Here is a 21,473-nt window from a genome sequence, read left to right on the forward strand (position 1 = left end):
GGCCTACTGGTGCAGCAGAAGACACGTGCACAATGCGAAGGCAAAAAGCCCACCAACCATTCAGCATGAAATAATTGTTTCCCTAATTGTCTTGCATTCTTTCGTTCAATGACCTAAGCTGGATATAAAACTGTTTTGTTATCAGAGCTTACCAGAACCACCCAAAACGCGCCTTTAAGCGGTCACTAGATAGTGCCTGTCAGTTCCAGCTCTTTCTCTATTCGACTAAAGTGACAACATCTTACAAATAACAGTCGGTTTTATAAGGTTGTCACGTCTCCTTTAGACTTCTGGTATCTAAACCCCCCAGGCCAGTCAATGTCATTTTTTTGTACATCATGTTCTCTTTACTCAATTTAGGAGCACAAAAACATTTATGCAGGTTTAGTAGCACCAGAAAAAGTGATTTAAAAAAAGTGATCCTCGCAACTTTAAAAGCACATCACCTGCTTAAGCTCTCACTTTTCATTTCTTTCGGTGACACCAAATGTTGGCCTACTACTGGTAAAGTTCGCACAAATATGATAACTTTCAGATTGTTAGATAGCTAGCTAATGCTGTAACACGACTGAACTAGGTTATTTAAGGTTAGCGGCTTGTGAGTAGTTTTAGAACGGCCTGTGTGACATAGTTCGTGAATGTAAAATGCTGTCCTGCCTATGTGAAATGAGAAGAAAAAAAACTTTGCATCTGTAATATGTATCATAGATTTTGAACGGTTTGGGCTAGAAACAATCCGTTTTCTCTGTAGTAATGGTGCAAGCATGACAGTAACTGATGGGCTCAGTGTATTCTCAATGGCACTAAGAGATGAATGAATGTTGACAATTATTATCGGCGTTATAATTTTTCTCGGTGGCTAAATTGGATGCATCAACCAATGGTTGCCAACCTCGTCATCGAATATGCAGGCGGGCACGAGACAGCTATAACATATGGGCCGTGCACAAAAAAATATATTACAAAATATATTTTAAAAATATGGGCTGTGCTCTACATGGAACCCAAAGGGTTCTCCTATGAGGACAGCCGAAGAAACCGTTGGCACCCTTTTTTCTAAGAGTGTAGTTACTTACTTAAATAGGCCAGCCTACTTACTTACAGCCTTACTTAAATAGGCCTGCAGAGGTTTTGTGGCAACATCTACAACCAGACTGCTTAGAGACCTGGGAATTAAGGGCCAGAGCCAGCGTTCGGCAATCAAAGTTGTATCAGAGGCGGCAGAAGGCAGCAGTCAGTGGCTCTGGATGAAGAGGAAAGACCCCAGCTGGGCCCCGAAGTGAGAGGGCCAGGAGGTATGCGGTCAACAATGCTTGACTCAGGGAGGAGGACGCCCCTGCCATGCATAGTCCCATGGGATGTTGGCTATCAACAACAAGGCAACTCCTATGACTAATTGGGAATGGGACGCAAGCGTAGGATTGATCACCCTGTCGCTGGCCGCCTTTGGGGAGGGTGTATAGTGTGAAAGGCCGAAACACCCTAGGAACCAAAGGTACACTACTGACGATGCGCTCCCCAAATTTCACCACGTTCACTGTTTATTAACTCTTGGAAGTGCTTGCACAACGGATAGTAACATCTCATCCTGTGTTCTTGGAATCAAATAGGCCAGCCTAGACAATGAAGAGATAGCTGGGGTGGATTTAAAGAACACTTGTGACCCAAAATATTTGTTGTTTTATTATTATCTATAATTATCTCCATGTAGGTTTTCAATGGTCAAAGTTTAAAAACATTAACCATTTCATTGAAGGATTAATATTATTGCCATGGGGTGTTGAAATACATTTTTGCCTGAGCTCTTTACATTGCTTTCTCGAATTGCACAGAACCTGAAAGGGCTACAAATTAGTCTGTGGCACTGGCACAGCACTCTGTGTGCTCTTAACTGGGCCTCTCCAGCCTTCTTCCCAACGAGGGTGTAAGTGTTACTCTTACTGCCTGACCAAATGTACACATGCTGCACCCCCACCCTGAGGTCATGGCCCAACTCCAGAGGTAGCTACCACAACAACACTCTCACACACACCCCTGCACACATGTAATTATCAAACCATTCCCTTGAATGTCAACATCCTAACCTAAATAACTCCTCCCATGTCCTAAATTACTCCAATGCACAAGTTTGCAATTATCCATGTCACATATGTCAGCAATACAATGTTCCCCTGAACATTGTTGACTGATCGTCAAACGAGTTTGTTTAAACAGTCCTTCTAAAAAAGAATGCCCTGTGAAATGTTACATTGCATAGGTACTAATCCAGGGTATCTGTGTGTTTGTACATGTTACAGAATTATTACATAGATTATTTCACTGGTACTCTGGTATCAACTTTATAGCAAGTTGATACAGGCTCAAACCTGTTGCACTGCATTACATGTGTTTGTTAGTTGAGATCAGACATTCTCTGCACGCCTAAAAGTGCTCTGGTCTGACCTACTGAAATGACAGGTGGTTGGAGGTCATCCCTTCATATAGAGCTGGACATAAAGTCACTATTTTGCTTAACCTTTGTGACAGTCCAGTCTAGTCCATGTCTTCCATATGAGACCCTCACAGTCACTCCTACAGTGAAAAAAAGCCACGGCCCTTGCAGAACAAGGGGAACAACTACTTCAAGGTCTCAGAGCAAGTGACGTCACTGATTGAAATGCTATTAGAGCGCAACACCGCTAACTAGCTAGCCATTTCACATCGGTTACACTCACCCCCTTTTTGACCTCCCCCTTTTCCGCAGCAACCAGTGATCCGGGTCAACAGCATTAATGTAACAGTATAGCTTCCATCCCTCTCCTTGCTCCTACCTGGGCTTGAACCAGGGACCCTCTGCACGCATCAACAACAGCCACCCTCAAAGCATCGTTACCCATCGCGCCACAAAAGCCACGGCCCTTGCCACACTTAAACGTCTAAAACTAGATCGAAAGTATGTCAAAATCACAATGTAGCCCTCGAGCCAAAAAGTTTGCCCACCCCTGCATGAGTCAGTAGAAGCACAATGGTTCTCTCTGCATATCCCCATGTGTCTGTGAGGCCGTTTTGTCTCTGCTGTACCCCATTGGAAGAATCCAGAAACTTCCGGTTCTCAGGGATACAGTATTTTCAACCTAGCTTACTTTTCCCCTGTAAACTGGATGTGGTGACCCCGGTAAGGCATTTATTTTACGCCTGCTACATTAGTTTAGCTTTATCCTGACACCCAGGACATAGGAGAGAAAATCAAATCAAGGTGTGGACTTACTATCAGGTATGAAGGGAAGACCCAGATGCAGACCACGTCGGATAAACAATAGTTTAATGTTCCAAACAGGGGCAGGCAATAGACAAGTCAAGGCAGGCAGGGGTCAGAAAACCCGAGATGGGGCAACAGTACCGGAGGGCAGACAGGCTCAGGGTAAGGTAGAGATTGGTAATCCAGAGGGTGGCAGAGGAACCGGTCAGCAGGCAGGCTTAGTGCCAGGCAGAGTGGTCAGGCAGGCGGGGTCAAGAGAGGCAAGCAGGAGCTGAGCCACAGAACACTGGTTGACTTGAACAAACAAGACGAACTGGCACAGACAGACAGAAAACACAGGTATAAATACACTGGATAATGGGGAAGATGGGCAACACCTGGAGTGGGGTGGAGCAGCCCCCTATCTACATTGACGGGACAGTAGTGGAGAGGGTGGAAAGTTTTAAGTTCCTCAACGGACAAACTGAAATGGACAATCGATGCACAATCGAGAGCATCCTGTCGGGCTGTATCACCACCTGGTACGGCAACTGCGCAACTGATTTTTCAACGCCGATACCGATTATTGGAGGACAAATGTTTTTTTATGTATATATATATATACACACATTTTTGTAATAATGACAATTGCAACAATACTGAATGAACAATGAACAATTTTATTTTAACTTAATATAATTCATATGGGCTTTTGGATAGGTGTTCTTAAGGTGATTCCACAGGTTGGTGGTATTTTTTTATTTAGCCGTTGCTGACCCCATGTTTACATCTTTATCACAAATAAGACCTTGCTTTCCCTGGTGCCAATTCCATGTAATAGTCCCACACTGGTGCTCTGCTTTTCTCTGCCATCTGTAAAACACACACAGCTCTGAAGTGACAATGATACTGAAGAGTCTGCTTAGGAGACAAATACTCTCAACTGTTTGAATACAAATAGAGTTTAAGTTACCTGTGATGAATGTTGAAAACAAAAACTGTAATTTCTATATGCAGGAAATCCTATTATAATAACGGACATGGTAAGAATTGACTACCAAAGTGCGAGTCATAATTCCCATGACACCTTCTAGCAAAATCTGAAAAGCGGTTCCTTCATTCATTTTTTCCATAGGATATTTTCAGATTCACTTAAAATAAGGTCTGTGTTTCCTGTAGGCTTACACCAGCTTGCCAATTTTATAGCTGTGTAGATATTCATAGGACATGGTAACTGATCAATATTGGCTAAATATAAGCGAAGATTTTTTTTAAATTGTAAAGTGGATTTATGATTTTTTTGGACAAACGTTACCTTATCCTAGTGAGATTTACACTGGTATCAAAACGCCGAGGCGGTTTAAGCCTGCACGAAACACAGACCTTATTTGAAGTAGATCAAGACATTCTGTATGGAAGACATGAACGGTAAAATAACAAAGGAACCCCTTTCAAGTTCAGCCGCAAGTTATTACAGGAATTATAACGTGTCAACTATTTCTCTCTAAACCATATACAGTGGGGCAAAAAAAGTATTTAGTCAGCCACCAATTGTGCAAGTTCTCCCACTTAAAAAGATGAGAGAGGCTTGTAATTTTCATCATAGGTACACTTCAACTATGACAGGCAAAATTAGAAAAAAAATCCAGAAAATCACATTGTAGGATTTTTTATGAATTTATTTGCAAATTATGGTGGAAAATAAGTATTTGAAAGTCCGTGTTGCAGGCAAAATTGGCGCCCAAAAATACCAATTTCCGATTGTTATGAAAACTTGAAATTGGTCCTAATTAATCGGCCATTCCGTTTAATCGGTCGACCTCTAGTATAGGTGCATCAAAGAGGGGACCGAGAGACTGAAAAACAGCTTCTATCTCAAGGCCATCAGACTGTTAAACAGCTACCACTAACATTGAGTGGCAGCTGCCAACATACTGACTCAACTCCAGCCACTTTAATAATGGAAACATTGATGCAATCAATTTATCACTAGCCACTTTATATAATGCTTGCATACCCCACATTACTCATCTCTTATGTATATCCTGTACTCTATACCATCTACTGCATCTTGCCATCTTGATGTAATGTATCACTAGCCACTTTAAACAATGCCACTTCATATAATGTTTTCATACCCTACATTACTCATCTCATATGTATATACTGTACTCTATACCATCTACTGCATCTCGCCTATGCCGCTCGGACATCACTCATTCATATATTTTTATGTACATATTCGTATTCATTCCTTTACACTTGTGTGAATAAGGTAGTTGTTGTGAAATTGTTAGGTTATATTACTTGTTAGATATTACTGCATGGTTGGAACTAGAAGCACAAGCATTTCGCTACACTCGCATTAACATCTGCTAACCATGTGTATGTGACAAATACATTTGATTTGATTTAACATTGAAACGCTTACTTATGGACCCTTCCCAACAATGCAGAGAAAGAAAATAGAGAAATAATATAAAAGTAAAACACGTAGTAATAAATACACAATGAGTAATGATAACTTGCCTATATACAAGTGGTACAAATACCGAGTCGATGTGCAGGGGTACGAGGTAATTGAGGTAGATATGTACATATACTAGGAATAAAGTGACAGATAGTAGACAGTAGCAGTGTATGTGATGAGTCCGGGTAGATATTTGGTTAGTTAGTTAACTACCTATATAGCAGTTTTATTGCTTGGGGGTAGAAGCTGTTCAGGGTTCTGTTGGTTCCAGACTTGGTGCATCGGTACTGCTTGCCGTGCTGTGGCAGAGAGAACTGTCTATGACTTGGGTGGCTAGTCTTTGACAATTTTTAGGGCCTTCCTATGACACGACTAGTATAGAGGTCCTGGATGGCAAGGAGCTCGGCCCCAACAATGTACTGGGCCGTCCGCACTACCCTCTGTAGCATCTTGTGGTCGGATGCCAAGCAGTTTCCATAGCAAGCGGTGATGCAGCCAGTCAATATGCTCTCAATGGTGCAGCAGTAGAACTTTTTGAGTATCTGAGGGTCTATGCAAAATCGTTTCTGTCTCCTGCGGGGGAAGAGGCATTGTCATGCCCTCCTCATGACTGTGTTGGTGTGTTTGGACCATAATAGATCCTTAGTGATGTGGAAACCGAAGAACTTAACGCTCTCTACCCACTTCACTGCAGCCCTGTCGATGTGAATGGGGACGGGCTGGGCCCTCCATTTCCTGTAGTCCACGATCAGCTCCTTTGTCTTGCTGACGTTGAGAGAGAAGTTGTTGTCCTGGCACCACACTGCCAGGTCTCTGACCTCCTCCTTCTGCCCCTGAACAGACAGTTAACCCACTGTTCCTAGGCCGTCATTGAAAATAAGAATTTGTTCTTAACTGACTTGCCTAGTTAAATAAAGGTCAAATGAAATTATAGGTTGTCTCATCGTCGTCAGGCCCACCAACATCGTGTCTCGGCAAATTTAATGATGGTGTTGGAGTTGTGCTTGGCCACGCAGTCGTGGGTGAACATGGAGTACAGGAGGGGACTAAGCACACACCCCTGAGGGGCCCCCTTGATGAGGATCAGCATGGCGGATGTGTTGCTGCCTACTCTCACAATCTAGGGGTGTCCTGTCAGGAAATCCAGGATCCAGTTGCAGAGGGAGGTTTTCAGTCCCAGGATCCTTAGCTTAGTGATGAACTTAGAGGGCACTATGGTGTTGAACTCTGAGCTGTAGTCAATGAACAACATTGTCATGTACTGTAGGTGTTCCTTTTGTCCAAGTGGGAAAGGGCAGTGTGGGGTGCAATAGAGATTGCATCATCTGTAGATCTGTTGGGGCAGTATGCAAATTGCAGTGGGTCCAGGGTGTCTGGGATGATGGTATTGATGTGAGCCATGTCCAGCCTTTCAAAGCATTTCATGGCTACATATGTGAGTGCTACTGGGTGATTTCATTAAGAGAGGTTCCCTTGGTGTTCATGGGCACAGGGACTATGGTGGTCTGCTTGAAAGATGTAGGTGTAACAGACTGGGTCAGGGAGAGGTTGAAAATGTCAGTGAAGACACTTGCCAGCTGGTCATCACATGCTCTGAGTACGCGTCTTGGTAATCCGTCTGGCTCTGAGGCCTTGTTATTGTTAAGCTGTTTAAAGGTCTTACTCACATCGGCTATTGAGAGCGTGATCACACAGTCGTCCGGAACAGCTGGTGCTCTCACGCATGGTTCAATGTTGGTTGCCTCGAAGCGAGCATTGAAGGCATTTAGCATATCTGGTAGGCTCGCAGCACTGGGCAGCTCGCGACTAGGTTTCCCTTTGTAATCCATTATAGTTTGCAAGTTGTTAATGAAGCCGGTGACTGATTTGGTAAACTCCTCAATGCCATTGGATGAGTTCTGGAGCATATTCCAGTCTGTGCTAGTGAAACAGTCCTGTAGCTTAGCATCCTCACCCAAATAGAGGGTAAAGGAGAGCTTTGTATGCATCTCTGTGTGTGGAGGTGATCTAGAGTTTTTTTCACCTCTAGTTGCACAGGTGACATGCCGGTAGAAATTAGGTCAAACTGATTTCAGTTTTCCTGCATTAAAATCACCGGCCACTAGGAGCACTGCCACTGGATGTGCATTTTCTTGTTTGCTTATGGCCCTATACAGCTTGTTGAGTGCGGTCTTAGTGCCAGTATCAATTTGTGGTGGTATATAGATGGCTACAAAAAATAAATAGTATGATCTACAGCTTATCATGAGGTATTCTAACTCAGGCGAGCAGAACCTTGAGACTTCCTTCATATTAGATATTGTGCACCAGCTGTTGTTAACAGAGACACACACCACCCCCCTTGAGTTTGCCCGATGCTGACGTTCTGTCCTTCCGATGGATGGTATACAGAAGATGGCCCTATTTAGTAAAAGACCAAGTCCATATTATGGCAAGAACAGCTCAAATAAGCAAAGAGAAAAAACAGTCCATCATTACTTTAAGACATGAAGGTCAGTCAATACAGAACATTTCAAGAACTTTGAAAGTTTCTTCAATTGCAGTCGCAAAAACCATCAGGCACTACTATGAAACTGGTTCTCATGAGGAACGCCACAGGAAAGGAAGACCCAGAGTTACTGCAGATGATAAGTTCATTAGAGCTACCAGCCTCAGAAATTGCAGCCCAAATAAATGCTTCACAGAGTTCAAGTAACAGACACATCTCAACATCAACTGTTCAGAGGAGACTGCGAGAATCTGGCCTTCATGATCAAATTGCTGCAAAGAAACCACGACCAAAGGACACCAATAAGAAGAAGAGACTTGCTTGGGCCAAGAAACACGAGCAATGGACATTAGACATTAGACTTTGGTCTGATGAGTCCAAATTTGAGATTTTTGGTTTTAACCGCTGTGTCTTTGTGAGACGCAAAGTAGGTGAACGGATGATCTCCACATGTGTGGTTCCCACCGTGAAGCATGGAGGAGGAGATGTGATGGTTTGGGGGTGCTTTGCTGGTGACACTGTCTGTGATGTATTTAGAATTCAAGGCACACCAACATGGCTACCACAGCATTCTGCAGCGATACGCCATCCCATCTGGTTTGAGCTGAGTGGGACTATAATTTGTTTTTCAACAGGACAATGACCCAACACACCTCCAGACTTTGTAAGGGCTATTTAACCAAGAAGGAGAGTGATGGAGTGCTGCATCAGATGACCTGGTCTCCACAATCACCCGAGCTCAACCCAGTTGAGATGGTTTGGGATGAGTTGGATCACAGAGTGAAAAAAAACCAGCCAACAAGTGCTCAGCACATGTGGGAACTCCTTCAAGACTTGCTTCAAGAAAGCAATCCAGGTAAAGCTAGTTGAGAGAATGCCAAGAGTGTGCAAAGCTGTCATCAAGGCAAAGGGTGGCTACTTTGAAGAATCTAAAATATATTTTGATTTCTTTAAAAAAAATTTGGTTACAATATGATTCCACATGTGTTATTTCATAGTCATATTTCATGTCTTGTAGAAAATAGTAAAAATAAAGAAAACCCCTTTTTGAGTAGGTGTGTCCAAACTTTTGACTGGTACTGCACATATTACGTTGACTAACCTGTACCCCTGCACATTGACTCGGTAACTTCAACAGCCAAGACAGGGTGGTGACCCTACTGTTGAAGACTACCAGAAAGCGGACACCGTCATCTTCAAGAGAGCCAAGCGGGAGAGTTTACCAGATGAGCTCCGTCTCCTGAAAGATGGTAAGCCTGTCCCTTCCAGCAGTCGTCTATTTAGTTTGGCACCTGAGCTTGACAAGTCCAGAGAGCTCATCCGAGTTGGTGGTAGACTAGGTTGTGCCGAAGATCTAGAACATTCCACAGTTCATCACATCGTCCTCAAACCTGGTCATCCATCCACTAGACTCCTTATCCAAGATCACGACAGCCATCTGTGCCATCCAGGCCCTGAGAGAGTGTTTGCAGAGATCCGCCACGTCCTTTGGGTCCTCTGCGGGCGGGAAGCCATCGATTCCAGCACACCTGCAAAGAATGCTGTAGATGTAAATCCAGACCTGCTGTCCCTAAGATGGCTGACCTGCCAGCTGCACGTCTGCGCCTCACGCTCCTGTTGATGGGGCGGCCAGACGGATCCCTGCCACAACTGGTGTACACAGAGACTGAGCTCCTCAGCAGACATCGATCCTGACGAATCACTTCTGGTCCAGCTACATCAGGCACTACCTACCCAGCCTGCAAGCCCGCCAGAAGTGGCATGCCATCCCTGACGACCTCAAAAGGGATATGGTGGTAATGTTGGTGGAACCCAGCTTCTGAGGGCCCTCTGGCCAATCGGACGTGTCATTAAAGTTCACTCAAGCGCAGATGGTCATGTGAGGTCTGCCGAGGTCAAGATCAAGGACAGAACATACACCTGTCCTGTTGCCCGGCTGGTAGTCCTCTCAGCTCTCCCGGACAGAGAAGACAACAACAGTACTCCTGCCGTAACCACGCTCAAGAACCCTTAGCCTATCTCAGAACCAAATTGACATCGCAATTTGGGGTGGCTATACAAAAGACTATTGAGAGTAAATATTAGTTCATCATAGGAGAGCTGTAGCTCTGCTCACTGGTGATGTGGAGCAGAGCATACTGGGCGATCTCTAATTGAGGAGAAGGACGTAACTAGAGAAAGTACACAAGCCAAGTGATAAGTTCCAGCCATCTCCTGTGAGTTCATATTTCTTACTATTCATGTGGAACGTACTCCTTTGTTGTGCTAATTAGTGTGTTTACCTGTAAGCTTGCTAACCCTGGTGTTTCTGTCATCTAATTTCAGACATTTATTATTTCATTGTATAGTATAATGTCCACCAGTGTCTAGTCTACTGTATAGATTGTGGGTATTGGAATCTTCTGTCATCTGTGCCCTCACAAGCACCTGAGAGAGAACACATAGTGCTAAGAAAACACTAAGAATATACAGTCCAACAGGTTCTCCACTACATACAGCCCAAGGAGATGTGTGTGTGTCTCTGTGGCTGCTTGGAAAAGACATTTGTTCCCTCCTCACATGGTGGGCACTCAACCGTGTGATTCTGCCAGCCCCATCGACGTTCATGTACCACACAGTGCACAGTTGGTCATACGACATCCAGTCTGTCATCAAACTATGTCAGTACTACTATTCCTAATCTCCATAAAGGCCTCTTATACCAAACAGCACATCTGCAGACCTCCAATATTCTGATTTGCATAAAGCTCAAAGGCCTTGGTTGTCATGTACCCTTACTGATTGCATTACTGGGTTTCTCTCACACAAGCTTGAGGACAAGTGTTGTCAAAGCCACAGTCAGCACATCAACTGAAAGAGAGAGGGGGAAGGTAGTTGAGGCAGGGGTAGACTGAAGGGCAGGCAATGTGTCCATTACTAGGGGTCAGCACTATAGGGTACATCTGTCCTTCAGCATATGGTAGAATATCGCCCCGCAGCCTCACACCACCCATGTCTTCACAACAGAGACAATACATAAACAAAGGTGAGGGGAGAAACTGGTACTGCCTGGATGTCTGAGAGGCATGTGCTGGGCCAAATGACTGGGCTGTAACACTTCTTTTGAACCTTTATTTAACTAGGCAAGTCAGTTAAGAACAAATTATTATTTACACTGACACAATCAGTAGTGTGTGTGCATTTGTGTTGTGTGTGTGTAAAGCTACGAGAGCTCACATCAGAATTACACCTAGGTGGTGTAAAGAATGGAAGATCTTATGTGCCAATTCACTGTACAATTCCACCACTAAGGGGTAATGTTTACTGTATCCATATGTACTATAAACATGAAAGAAGCACATAAAATACAAGGAAAAGCACACACTCAAGTTTGACATAATATATTTATTGTATAATATATACAAAGGCTCTAGATTTGTTTTAAGGTGATCAAAATGAAGGTACCAGAAATATATTGACAGGTAAGCTACTGTAGGTTCTTGATCAGTCTGAGTCCTTCCACATTCCCCATCCCACACAAACAAGAGGGTCCCCCTTTTATGGTTCATCTTCATTAGCTGGACAGGAAAGACAATTAACTCCAGGAACCTTCAATATTTCAACCATTCATATACTCAGTGCAGGAACTTTCATGTACAATAGAGAGAAGGAAACTGGTGTGAATGTTGAGCAGCATGGTTTTCTTCCCTCAGTGTCCCCCTGCTGGCTTGAAGTACAGTTATGTAGCAGATGAAGGACGCTACACATACACACACTACAGCACCAGAAGTATGTGGACACCTGCTCGTCGAACATCTCATTCCAAAATCATGGGCATTAATATGGAGTTGGTCCCCCTTTGCTGCTCTAACAGCCTCCACTCTTCTGGGAAGGCTTCCCACTAGATGTTGGAACATTGCTGCGGGGGATTTGCTTTCATTCAGCCACAAGAGCCTTTGTGAGGTTAGGCAATTTGGCCTGGCTCGCAGTCGGTGTTCCAATTCATCCCAAAGGTGTTCGATGGGGTTGAGGTCAGGGCCCTGTGCAGGCCAGACAAGTTCTTCCACAACGATCTTGACAAACCATTTCTGTATGGACCGCGCTTTGTGCACGCCGGCATTGTCATGCTGAAATGGGAAAGGGCCTTCCCCAAACTGTTGGAAGCCCAGAATCGTCTAGAATGTCATTGCATGCTATAGCTTAAGATTTCCCTTCACTAGAACTAAGGGACCTACCCTGAACCATAAAAAACAGCCCCAGACCATCATTCCTCCAGAGTCCCATGCCCGGTGAGCTTAACACCACTCCAGCCGATGCTTAGCATTGCACATGGTGATCGTGCAGCTGTTCAGCCATGGAAACCCATTTCATGAAGAACCCGATGAACAGTTCTTGTGCTGACAAGGCTTCCAGAGGCAGGTTGGAACTCGGTAGTGAGTATTGCAACCAAGGACAGACGATTTGTTTGCCCTACGCACTTCAGCGGTTCAATTCTGTGAGCTTGTGTGGCCTCCCACTTCGTGGCTGATTCGTTGTTTCTAAATTACGTTTCCACTTCACAATAACAGCACTTACAGTTGTCCGGGGCAGCTCTAGCAGGGCAGAAATTTCACAAACTGACTAGTTGGAAAGATGGCATCTTATGATGGTGCCACGTTGAAAGTCACTGAGCTCTTCAGTAAGGCCATTCTACTACCAATGTTTGTCCATGGAGATTGCATGGCTGTGTACTCAACTTCATACACCTGTCAGCAACAGGTGTGGCTGAAATAGTTGAATGTTCTAATTTGAAGAGGTGTTCACATACCTATGTATATATAGTGTATCTATTAGGAGAGCAAGCACGACTGTCCATCTCACTCCCAATATATACAAATAAATTACATGTCCACACATGTACTCCTAAGCCCATGTCGCCCCCCCCCCCCCCAATTTCTTTTATTTTTATACAAAAATCTGTGAAAACATGACTTTTTAAACAGGCAACAACCATAGAAATGATGTTCTACATTAAAACAAATGTAAATGTGTAATTGAGGACTGAGTTCCATTATGGAAGGAGACATTTCAATAGTACATTTAGGAGAGAGTCAAAGGCATTTAGTCCCATACTTCACATCAATCAGAATTCCACACGGTCTATGTGGAACTTTGTGCAAGCAATGCAAACTATTTACACTTAGCCAATCAACCCTACAGTAGGCACTTACTGTTGACAAACCATCACATTGACAAGGCTAACCAAGATGGTCTGTCAGTTGTTCTGACGCCCCCTTCATTTCATTAAGGCAGCAATGTAGAAGATACTGGTTTCTAGGCAGGAATGGTTTGTTGTAAACGAATGGTTGAGGTCAATCTACTCCATACACAAAAATATAATACATGTTTCAGTATTATATTTCATTTTTCACTGCCCTAGGGTTATTATTGATTGGATAACCGTATCTACTATTTATGTTTTGATTTTTTTTTCTCCTTTTGAGGTGCACACTGTACGGAACACCGGAAGAACTATCACTGTGAATCATTGTAGTTTGTGTGTGAAATAATCCTGTAAGGGATGGGTTGCCAAATTGTGTTGACACAAAAATGAAATGTCATTAATATCCACAGAGTGTACAAGACATTAGGAACACCTTTAATATTGAGTTGCCCCTTTTGCCCTCAGAACAGTCTCAATTTGTCAGGGCATGGACATTACAGGGTCAAAAGCATTCCACACGGATGCTGGCCCATGTTGACGCCAATGCGGTCCACAATTGTGTCCTTTGGGTGGTGGACCATTCTTGATACACAAGGGAAACTGTTGAACGTGAAACCCAGCAGCGTTACAGTTCTTGACACACTAACCGGTGCGTCTGGCACTTACTACCATACCCCGTTCAAAGGCACTTAAATATCGTCTTGCCCATTCACCCTCTGAATAGCACACATACACAAGCCATGTCTCAAGGCTTAAATATTCTTCTTTTACCCGTCTCCCCCCTTCATATACACTGACTGAAGTGGATTTAACAAGTGACATCAATAATGGATCATAGCCTTTACCTGGTCAGTCCAAGTCATGGAAAGAGCACGTGTTCCTAATGTTTTGTACACTGTGTACATCCCTATTCACAGGATAGAAATAGTTTAAATAGAAATGCCTATAAGAAGTCATTTTATCCTGAGGTGGGACAAACACCATGACAAAAACACAATTTATATTAATTTGAATATTAGATAATCTCTTACAATCATTTAGAAAACAAAACCCTTGTTTACAAATTACACCGTAGAAAATGTAGGTTCTTAGTGCACTGGAACAGTATGTTGATTTACAAACAAAAAAACAATTTTGAGAACAGTGCTGAATGCTGATCAGTAGAAAGGCAGGGAAATAGCACTTGTCTACATGTGTGTAAATTTGATGCAAATTCAAACCAACAAGAAAGAGAAACCATCATCTACAAACACTCCCACTTCTGTACCCTGTCAACAGACAGACTGGTGTGAGTGTGTATAGAAAACAAAACACCAACAAATGCCATTATTATGTACCCTTTTGTAACAATCACTCTCGATCCTAATCTCTCCTTCTCTTAAATCCATTTACTGTGCATATCTCAAATCATGCTCAGTCAATCATGAGTAGAAAATTATCATTCATTGGTCCGATTTTCAGCTTGAAAAAAATAAAAGTAAAATAATCAGGTTCATTCACGCTTCTCTAGCCCCTTTCTGCTTTAAATTAGCAAATCTTATTCACTTAAGTCAGATGGCCAGTTCATATATAATATGCTTGATGAGAAAACACTCTCTTTTGATTGAATTGCCTCAAACAAACATGGAAAAAAGGGATTAAACAAAAGAAAGTACTCCGTGCTATTGAAGGAGTAATACTGGAATCTGTAGTTCTCTTAGAAGCCACCAGGTGGGCACATAAGGTCTCTCTCTATACGAGGTCCATAGATATGCAGAGCAATATCCATGTATGTAAATCTATGGCTCTGGCCACACCCTTATCAACAGAGGAACGTTAAGTGCTCATATATTGGAAAATGTTTTACATTCCCTCCATTAGATAAATCTTGTTTTAGGAGGGCTAAAAATAAATCTGTGCAAGAAGATGGAATGAATAACCACATTGACCAAAATGGAGAGTAGACCAAACATTCAATGGCATGTAATTGATGGACGTAGGCGCTTAACGGAACCAAATAATAAACTTAGAATAAATCCAACTGCAATGAATCCTTAAAAGTATATCTGGTCGTCACCGTAGCTTTTTGAAATCATTTTTGATTGTTACACATCGCCCACTTTAATTTCCAGTCAGGCAGTGGGTGTTTGGAAGTGTTTGTCCCTACATGAGTCCACAGCAGGGCTCCTTGGTGTTGTTGGAGGTGTCCTCCTCTGGGGCTTGTAGTTTGAGCAGGGGCGGGTCCCCGCTGGCTGGGGTGAAGTACACAGTGCTGGGAGAGGCCAGCTCCTCTGTGCTGGGTGTCTCCTGGGCGGCTCCGGACGGGGTCACATCCTGCAGAGGGGCGGGAGAGGGGGGCAACTCCTCTGGAGGGGGTGGGGCTGGGTACTTGTTGAGCTTGGCTGCGGCCCGCTGGCGTTTCAGGTCCGCTAGTGTCTGGTGGGATTTCTCCCGGGTCATGCTGTCCCCTGCCTCCCCGTTCCCCGAGGCAGGGCTCAGCTGGTAAGAGGCGCTGCGGTCCATCCGGCCTCCGCTCCACTGCTCCCCTGGGACTGACGCCGACAGGGCCAGGGGAATCCCACCGTTCCCCAGATTGAACTTCCTCTCCCCTCCCTCGTCATCCTCCACCCTCGACATGGCACCTGCAGCCTGAGAGAGCCAGCGCAAGAGAGTTAATATGACACATTCACCTATCAATTCTGAACCATATCATCTATTCTCAGTGTTAATTGAACATGGTAGCAGTTTGTCCTGGTGTTGTTGCTATGACAGAAGTAATACAGTACCACTCACCATGGCAACATGCTGGTGGAGCTCGTTGTCAGTCTGTCTGTCCTCGTCGTCGTCCTGCGGCTCGGCTTGCCGGCCTCTCTCCTGCCACACCATGGCCTCCTTGTGGTGCTCCCGCCGGTACAGGCTGGAACGCTCATTGATGCTCACACGCCGCACCACCTTACTGCTTAGACAGGGGACGACAGAGAGAGATACTGTAGATACAGCTACAAGCTGGAGAGAGTGACCGTAGCTTGAGGGTTTTACATGTGTCTAAACAAAACCAATATCCTATCCCCTCAATTGTTGAACTAATCCTCTCCCTTGTCCCCCCCCTCACCCTCTGCTGCCAGTGCTGGAGGCTCGTCTCTGCAAGGTGCCCTTGTGTCGGTCCCAACTCTTCATGATGGCATCGTGTTTGTGCTTCAGCTCCATCAGCTTGGCTCTCACCTCCTCGTCCGCACACACATCTGCCACGGACAGAAAACACAACAGGGTCAGGATATGTCATCCCCATTCAGGATTTCAGTCCCTCTGAAACACGTTTATGCTGTGTCTGGACAACAATTATCTACCAAGACAACAGTAAATTAATCTATACTGTCCAATCCTTTTCTGTCATTGCCCTTCACATCTACACAGTCTCTGATTAGGTTGATAGTTGTGTTCTTACCCAGTGGCGTCTCTTCCAGAATGGACTTGGTGTCGAGACTGGCCCCATGAGCCACCAGCAGCTCCACCATCTGGACCTGGGGAAACAAGACACACCAGCATGTTCAGGTTTGTCAGGCAATACAGCCATTTAGCATAGCATGGCATATTTTAGTCATTTAGACGACGCTCTTATCCTGAACAGCAGCAATTAGGGTTAAGTGTCTTGCTCAAGGGCACATCAACATATTTTTTACCTAGTCAGCTCGGGGATTCAAACCAGTGACTTTTCGGTTACTGGCCCAATGCTCTTAACCGCTAGGCTACCTGCCGCCCATAGCATGACCGTTGAGAAAGGGGGAGCTTCTTTCTAAACTGTTCTGAGTGCGGCAATACTGACCTGTCCCCAGCAGGAGGCGGCATGGAGTGGTGTCCAGCCGTCTGTGTCCTTCTCCTCCACTTTGGCCTGGTGCTCCAACAACAGCTCCCCTACCAACAGGTAGCCGTTAGCCGCCGCTAAGTGCAGCTGGATGTGAAGTGAGACAGAGGACAGATTGTTACACGGTCAACCTTTTATACCAGTGGTGAGGTGAATCTATGGATTATAATATGAGACGAGAAGTTCAAACCTTAGTGCGGTTTGTCAGTAATGTGAACCTTAGTGCGGTTTGTCAGTAATGTGAACCTTAGTGCGGTTTGTCAGTAATGTGAACCTTAGTGCGGTTTGTCAGTAATGTGAACCTTAGTGCGGTTTGTAAGTAATGTATTTGAACAGTTATTCCCAGCCAAGTGTGTTTTCAGGTGTATTCTAAGGTTTACAGAGGGGGTATTCAAAATCCTACCCTACAAGGTCCAGAGTACTTCTGGTTTTATCTGATAATTAATTGCACCCACCTGTTGTCCCAGGTCTAAAATCAGTCCCTGATTAGAGGGGAAGATAAACATTTTTAAAAAACAAAACAGATTAGAGTGTCTCACCAGTGTGGCCCCATTGTCATCCTGGGCGTTCAGGTCCGCACCACTCTGGACCAGCGCTCGAAGGTCCGTCAGCATCTCCATCTCCTTAGCCCCACGACACTGGTTTATACGGTCCTGGGTTATACCTGCACAGGTACACAGGAAGTCAACACAAGACCATTTGACTAGGACCGATTTTTAGTAAGGGTCATGGTGGGAATCGCAACTGGGAAGAGAAGGGCTAGGTAGCTAAGGATGAAGGCTCAGGGCTGTAGTCATGGCATGAGAATGATTGGGAGTAGTTGGGAATGCAAATAGAGGAAAAGGTTGTGGAAAAGGAGAGGATGTCGAGTTGGGTTCTGACCCTGCTCTGCCATGACCATCTCTAGCAGCTCCAGCGTGGCCTCGTCCTCACAAAGGTCATAGGGCATGTTGCCATCAGCGTTGACCGCCAGCATCTCTGCACCACTGGACACAGACAAGGAGAACGTTACATCAGGAGACAGGGACTCATTACACCAGTGGCACAGGCATCACCATCACATGTAGCTGCAGTACAGTATATTCACTGACACACAGTGGTAATTTACTGTAGTAAATGATAAGGATATCCTAGAATTGTAACCATATGTTTATATGATACGATAGTGCCTATGAAGAAAGGCTAAGAATAGATTTTGGGGAAGTTCAACCAGGGGGCCGTGTCCAAAGTCATACTTAGTTACTCAAACTTATTTTTCCATGTCTAAGTAAAGAAGTACTTTGTAACTGTGTGTACATTTCTATGACCAGCAGTACAGCGAGAGAGTGTGTCACGTTGAAGTGTTTCTAAATGTGACTCACGACTGCACCAGGAGCTGCACCAGGGCTGTGTGTCCACAGGTGGCAGCAGCGTGGAGCGGCGTCCACAGCTCACTGTCACAGGCGTTCACACTGGCCCCGGCGTCCAACAGACACTGTACCAGCTCCACAAAGTCATCAATGCAGCACTGCAGGGGGGGGGCAGACAGACAGACAAACCAATGAATACATGCTCACCTACAGTGTTCTACCATCAGTAAGTCAACTGCAGTGTAAGCTGAATTTGCATAGGCCCAGGCCTCCAGTCATTTACTAAGTAAAACACATTCACTTTTTTCAAAGGGAAGAAATAATTATAGATAGTACTTACAAAGAGAACACTGTTCTCTCTAGTGACACTCATGTGTTGACAGTGTGTGTTAATGTGTATATGTAGGGTCTGTGTCATTTTGACTTATAAAGAGAGCAGTGTTGTTTCTTGGTGGTGTTCGTAGAACTTTCCAAACAACACAGCAGTGCTATGAAGGGAAGCATAACTAAACTTATCCTCCCCAATGGTCTAGGAATGTAAGCAAGAGCCTTGGTCCAGAGCAGCAGTTACATGTCAAGCCCTAGAAGCAATGTGAAAACGCTCTACAGTGTTTACATAAACTATGATGTTAGTTAGACAAAACAGACAGATAGACACAACAGACAGTACTTACAGTTCTGAGAGCTGACAACACAAAACAATGCACACACAGGCTGACCTGTTGGTGTGGGTGGTCACAACTGTCTGTACCTGGTGCGTGTGTTCGAGTGTGTGTGTATATGTTTGAGAGTATGTGTTTAAGAGTATGTTTGAGTGTGTGTGTGTGTGTGTGTGTGTGTACCTGGTGCAGGGCAGTGAGTCCGTCCTCATTGTACAGATCTGGACTGACTCCACCGTTCAGCAGCTCCCTGACTGCAGAGAAACACAATCACAACAGCGTGGCCGTTACTCACTAAGCTATGCTACGAATCCTAACTTCAGGTCGCCTCTGCTCTTGTAATGCAGGCAAAAGTTAGTTACGAGTGACCACTATAATTAACCATAATCATGTGTGGAAACAATAGCACCATTGAAACCAAATGCTTGGTCTGACAAGTTTAGAAGTATGACGATTCATGCATATTTTTTTGTGAGACACATTTCCAATACACAAGTACAACTTTTAACAATTTCCATTGAACATTTTACAAAAACACATTTACTTGAGGAACAGTGCTGATGCAAAGTTAGGTAACAGAATGACAGCACAAACAGTCATTCTGTTAACAATCATTGTTTTTTGTTTAACATACGTTTTAAAGTGAAAAATCAAAGTCTCAGCATCACTGTTATTGTGGAATTGCCCTTGTGTTTATAGAGTAGTTGTACTGTGTAATTCATGCTAGGCTACTTGGAAGAACAGCAACCATAACAACAACAGTGAGGGTTATTTAAAGCCCTAGGAGGTGTGCTATATGGCCAATATACCACAGCTAAAGGCTGTTCTTACTCACGACGCTACGCAGAGTGCCTGGACACAGACCTTAGCCGTGGAATATTGATCATATATCACAAACCCCAGAGGCGCCTTATTGCTATTATAAACTGGTTATTAAAGCAGTAGAAATACATGTTGTCATACCTGTGGAATACGGTCTGATATACCACGGCTTTCAGCCAATCAGCATTCAGGGCTGGACCCACCCAGTTCATAAAGTGGGATAACCTCTATGGCTGGTTTCCCAGACATGGATTAGCCTAAGCTTAGTCCAGGTCTAAAACACACTTTTAATAGTGATTCTCCATTGAGCATGTTTTTTATTCCAGGACTAGTCTTTATCTGTGTCCGGGAAACCAGCCCATAGTGGTGTGCTGACTGACTCACCTTCCTCCAGGTCATTGCGGGCTGCAGCCTCCAGCAGGGTGATGTTGTTGGGGAAGACCACCCTGCGCGTGCGCCCCTTGTTCTTGTCCACTTTCTGTCCAGCCTTGCCCCCGCCACGGGCCGTATCCTTGTCCATCTGGGCCCAGCCCTTCAGCTGCTGGGCGCGCCGCTTCTGGGCGTGCTTCAGGCGCTCCGTGGCACTCAGACGCCCAACCGTGGCCATCTCACCGAGCAGCTCGCCGTGCTCCGCCATGCCACACCACCGCCCACCTCAGACTTCCTACACCTCCCGTTTCACTGTTCTGATCTGGTTCTGGGTTTTATCAGTTGAAAGTGGACACAAAAATAATCAAAGCTGCTGGAAGGTCAGGTGGCAGACATCTCCAAGGTGTAAAGGTCCAAATCGGTATTCTTTGTGTGAGTAACAGAGAATAAATTTCTCTTCAATGGTCCTATATGCTTTAAAGACTATGTATGGAAATTCAAGACCTGAGAACCAACTGGTTCTTACTCTAGATCTTTATGGAACAGATCTGCTGGAACAGATCCATCCAGATTACTGAACCACGTCTTTAAATCCTGCGTTCCTTCCTGTATTTCTCTGGGTTGGAGGGAGGGGGACCGAAACAGTGACACTACTTCGCCTCTGCCCCCGTCAGTGCCAGCAATGCAACCATTGATGGTTAGGCCTACACTCTCTGGGAAGTGGACCCAACACACAAGTCCCCGGGTGGGAGTCCATACTGAGAGCTCTGGTGCAAACCTTGAAGTGAAGTGGGTACAAACTCAGCATCTAAGAGGAACCAGGTCACATTGTTCAATGTGATAATAAAATATAAACAGAGATTTGGACTAATACTGCATGAGCTTGTTTTTAGAGTGCAGTAGTATGAGAGAATGTAAGGGCAGGGGTTGGTCAGAGGTGGGGGATGCATGGGGATTGGATCACTTCTAGTCCTGTAATAGGCCACTGCAGGGTGTGCTTCGGGAACCAGGAAGAGACAGGCATCAAAGAGTCTCAAGAATCCATTGTGCTTCTTAGAATACAGAACATTCTACTC

General features: G+C 44.6%; 1 protein-coding gene across 1 annotated transcript; it reads right to left on the reverse strand.

The window, feature by feature from the left end:
- Positions 1-11,544: 11,544 nt before the first annotated feature.
- Positions 11,545-21,473, reverse strand: ppp1r16a (protein phosphatase 1, regulatory subunit 16A). The gene is made up of 10 exons (XM_064941390.1): positions 20,413-21,473; positions 19,390-19,460; positions 18,560-18,705; positions 18,081-18,184; positions 17,738-17,862; positions 17,160-17,285; positions 16,782-16,857; positions 16,449-16,578; positions 16,130-16,292; positions 11,545-15,985 (listed from the first exon to the last, which is right to left on the reverse strand). Exons 1-10 carry the CDS (start codon positions 20,663-20,665, stop codon positions 15,500-15,502), a joined length of 1,680 nt encoding a protein of 559 aa, XP_064797462.1. The 5' UTR covers positions 20,666-21,473; the 3' UTR covers positions 11,545-15,499.

Source organism: Oncorhynchus masou, chromosome 28 (assembly GCF_036934945.1).
Source record: "Oncorhynchus masou masou isolate Uvic2021 chromosome 28, UVic_Omas_1.1, whole genome shotgun sequence".
NCBI classification, from domain to species: Eukaryota; Metazoa; Chordata; class Actinopteri; order Salmoniformes; family Salmonidae; genus Oncorhynchus; species Oncorhynchus masou.

Coding starts and splice junctions, on each gene's coding strand:
- ppp1r16a (XM_064941390.1), bottom strand. CDS start 20,665: ATGGCGGAGCACGGCGAGCTGCTCGGTGAGATGGCCACGGTTGGGCGT. Junction 17,286..17,737: donor ATGACAATGGGGCCACACTG/GTGAGACACTCT, acceptor CTTCACATCCAG/CTGCACTTAGCGGCGGCTAA. Junction 15,986..16,129: donor TCCACCAGCATGTTGCCATG/GTGAGTGGTACT, acceptor TGGCTCTCTCAG/GCTGCAGGTGCCATGTCGAG.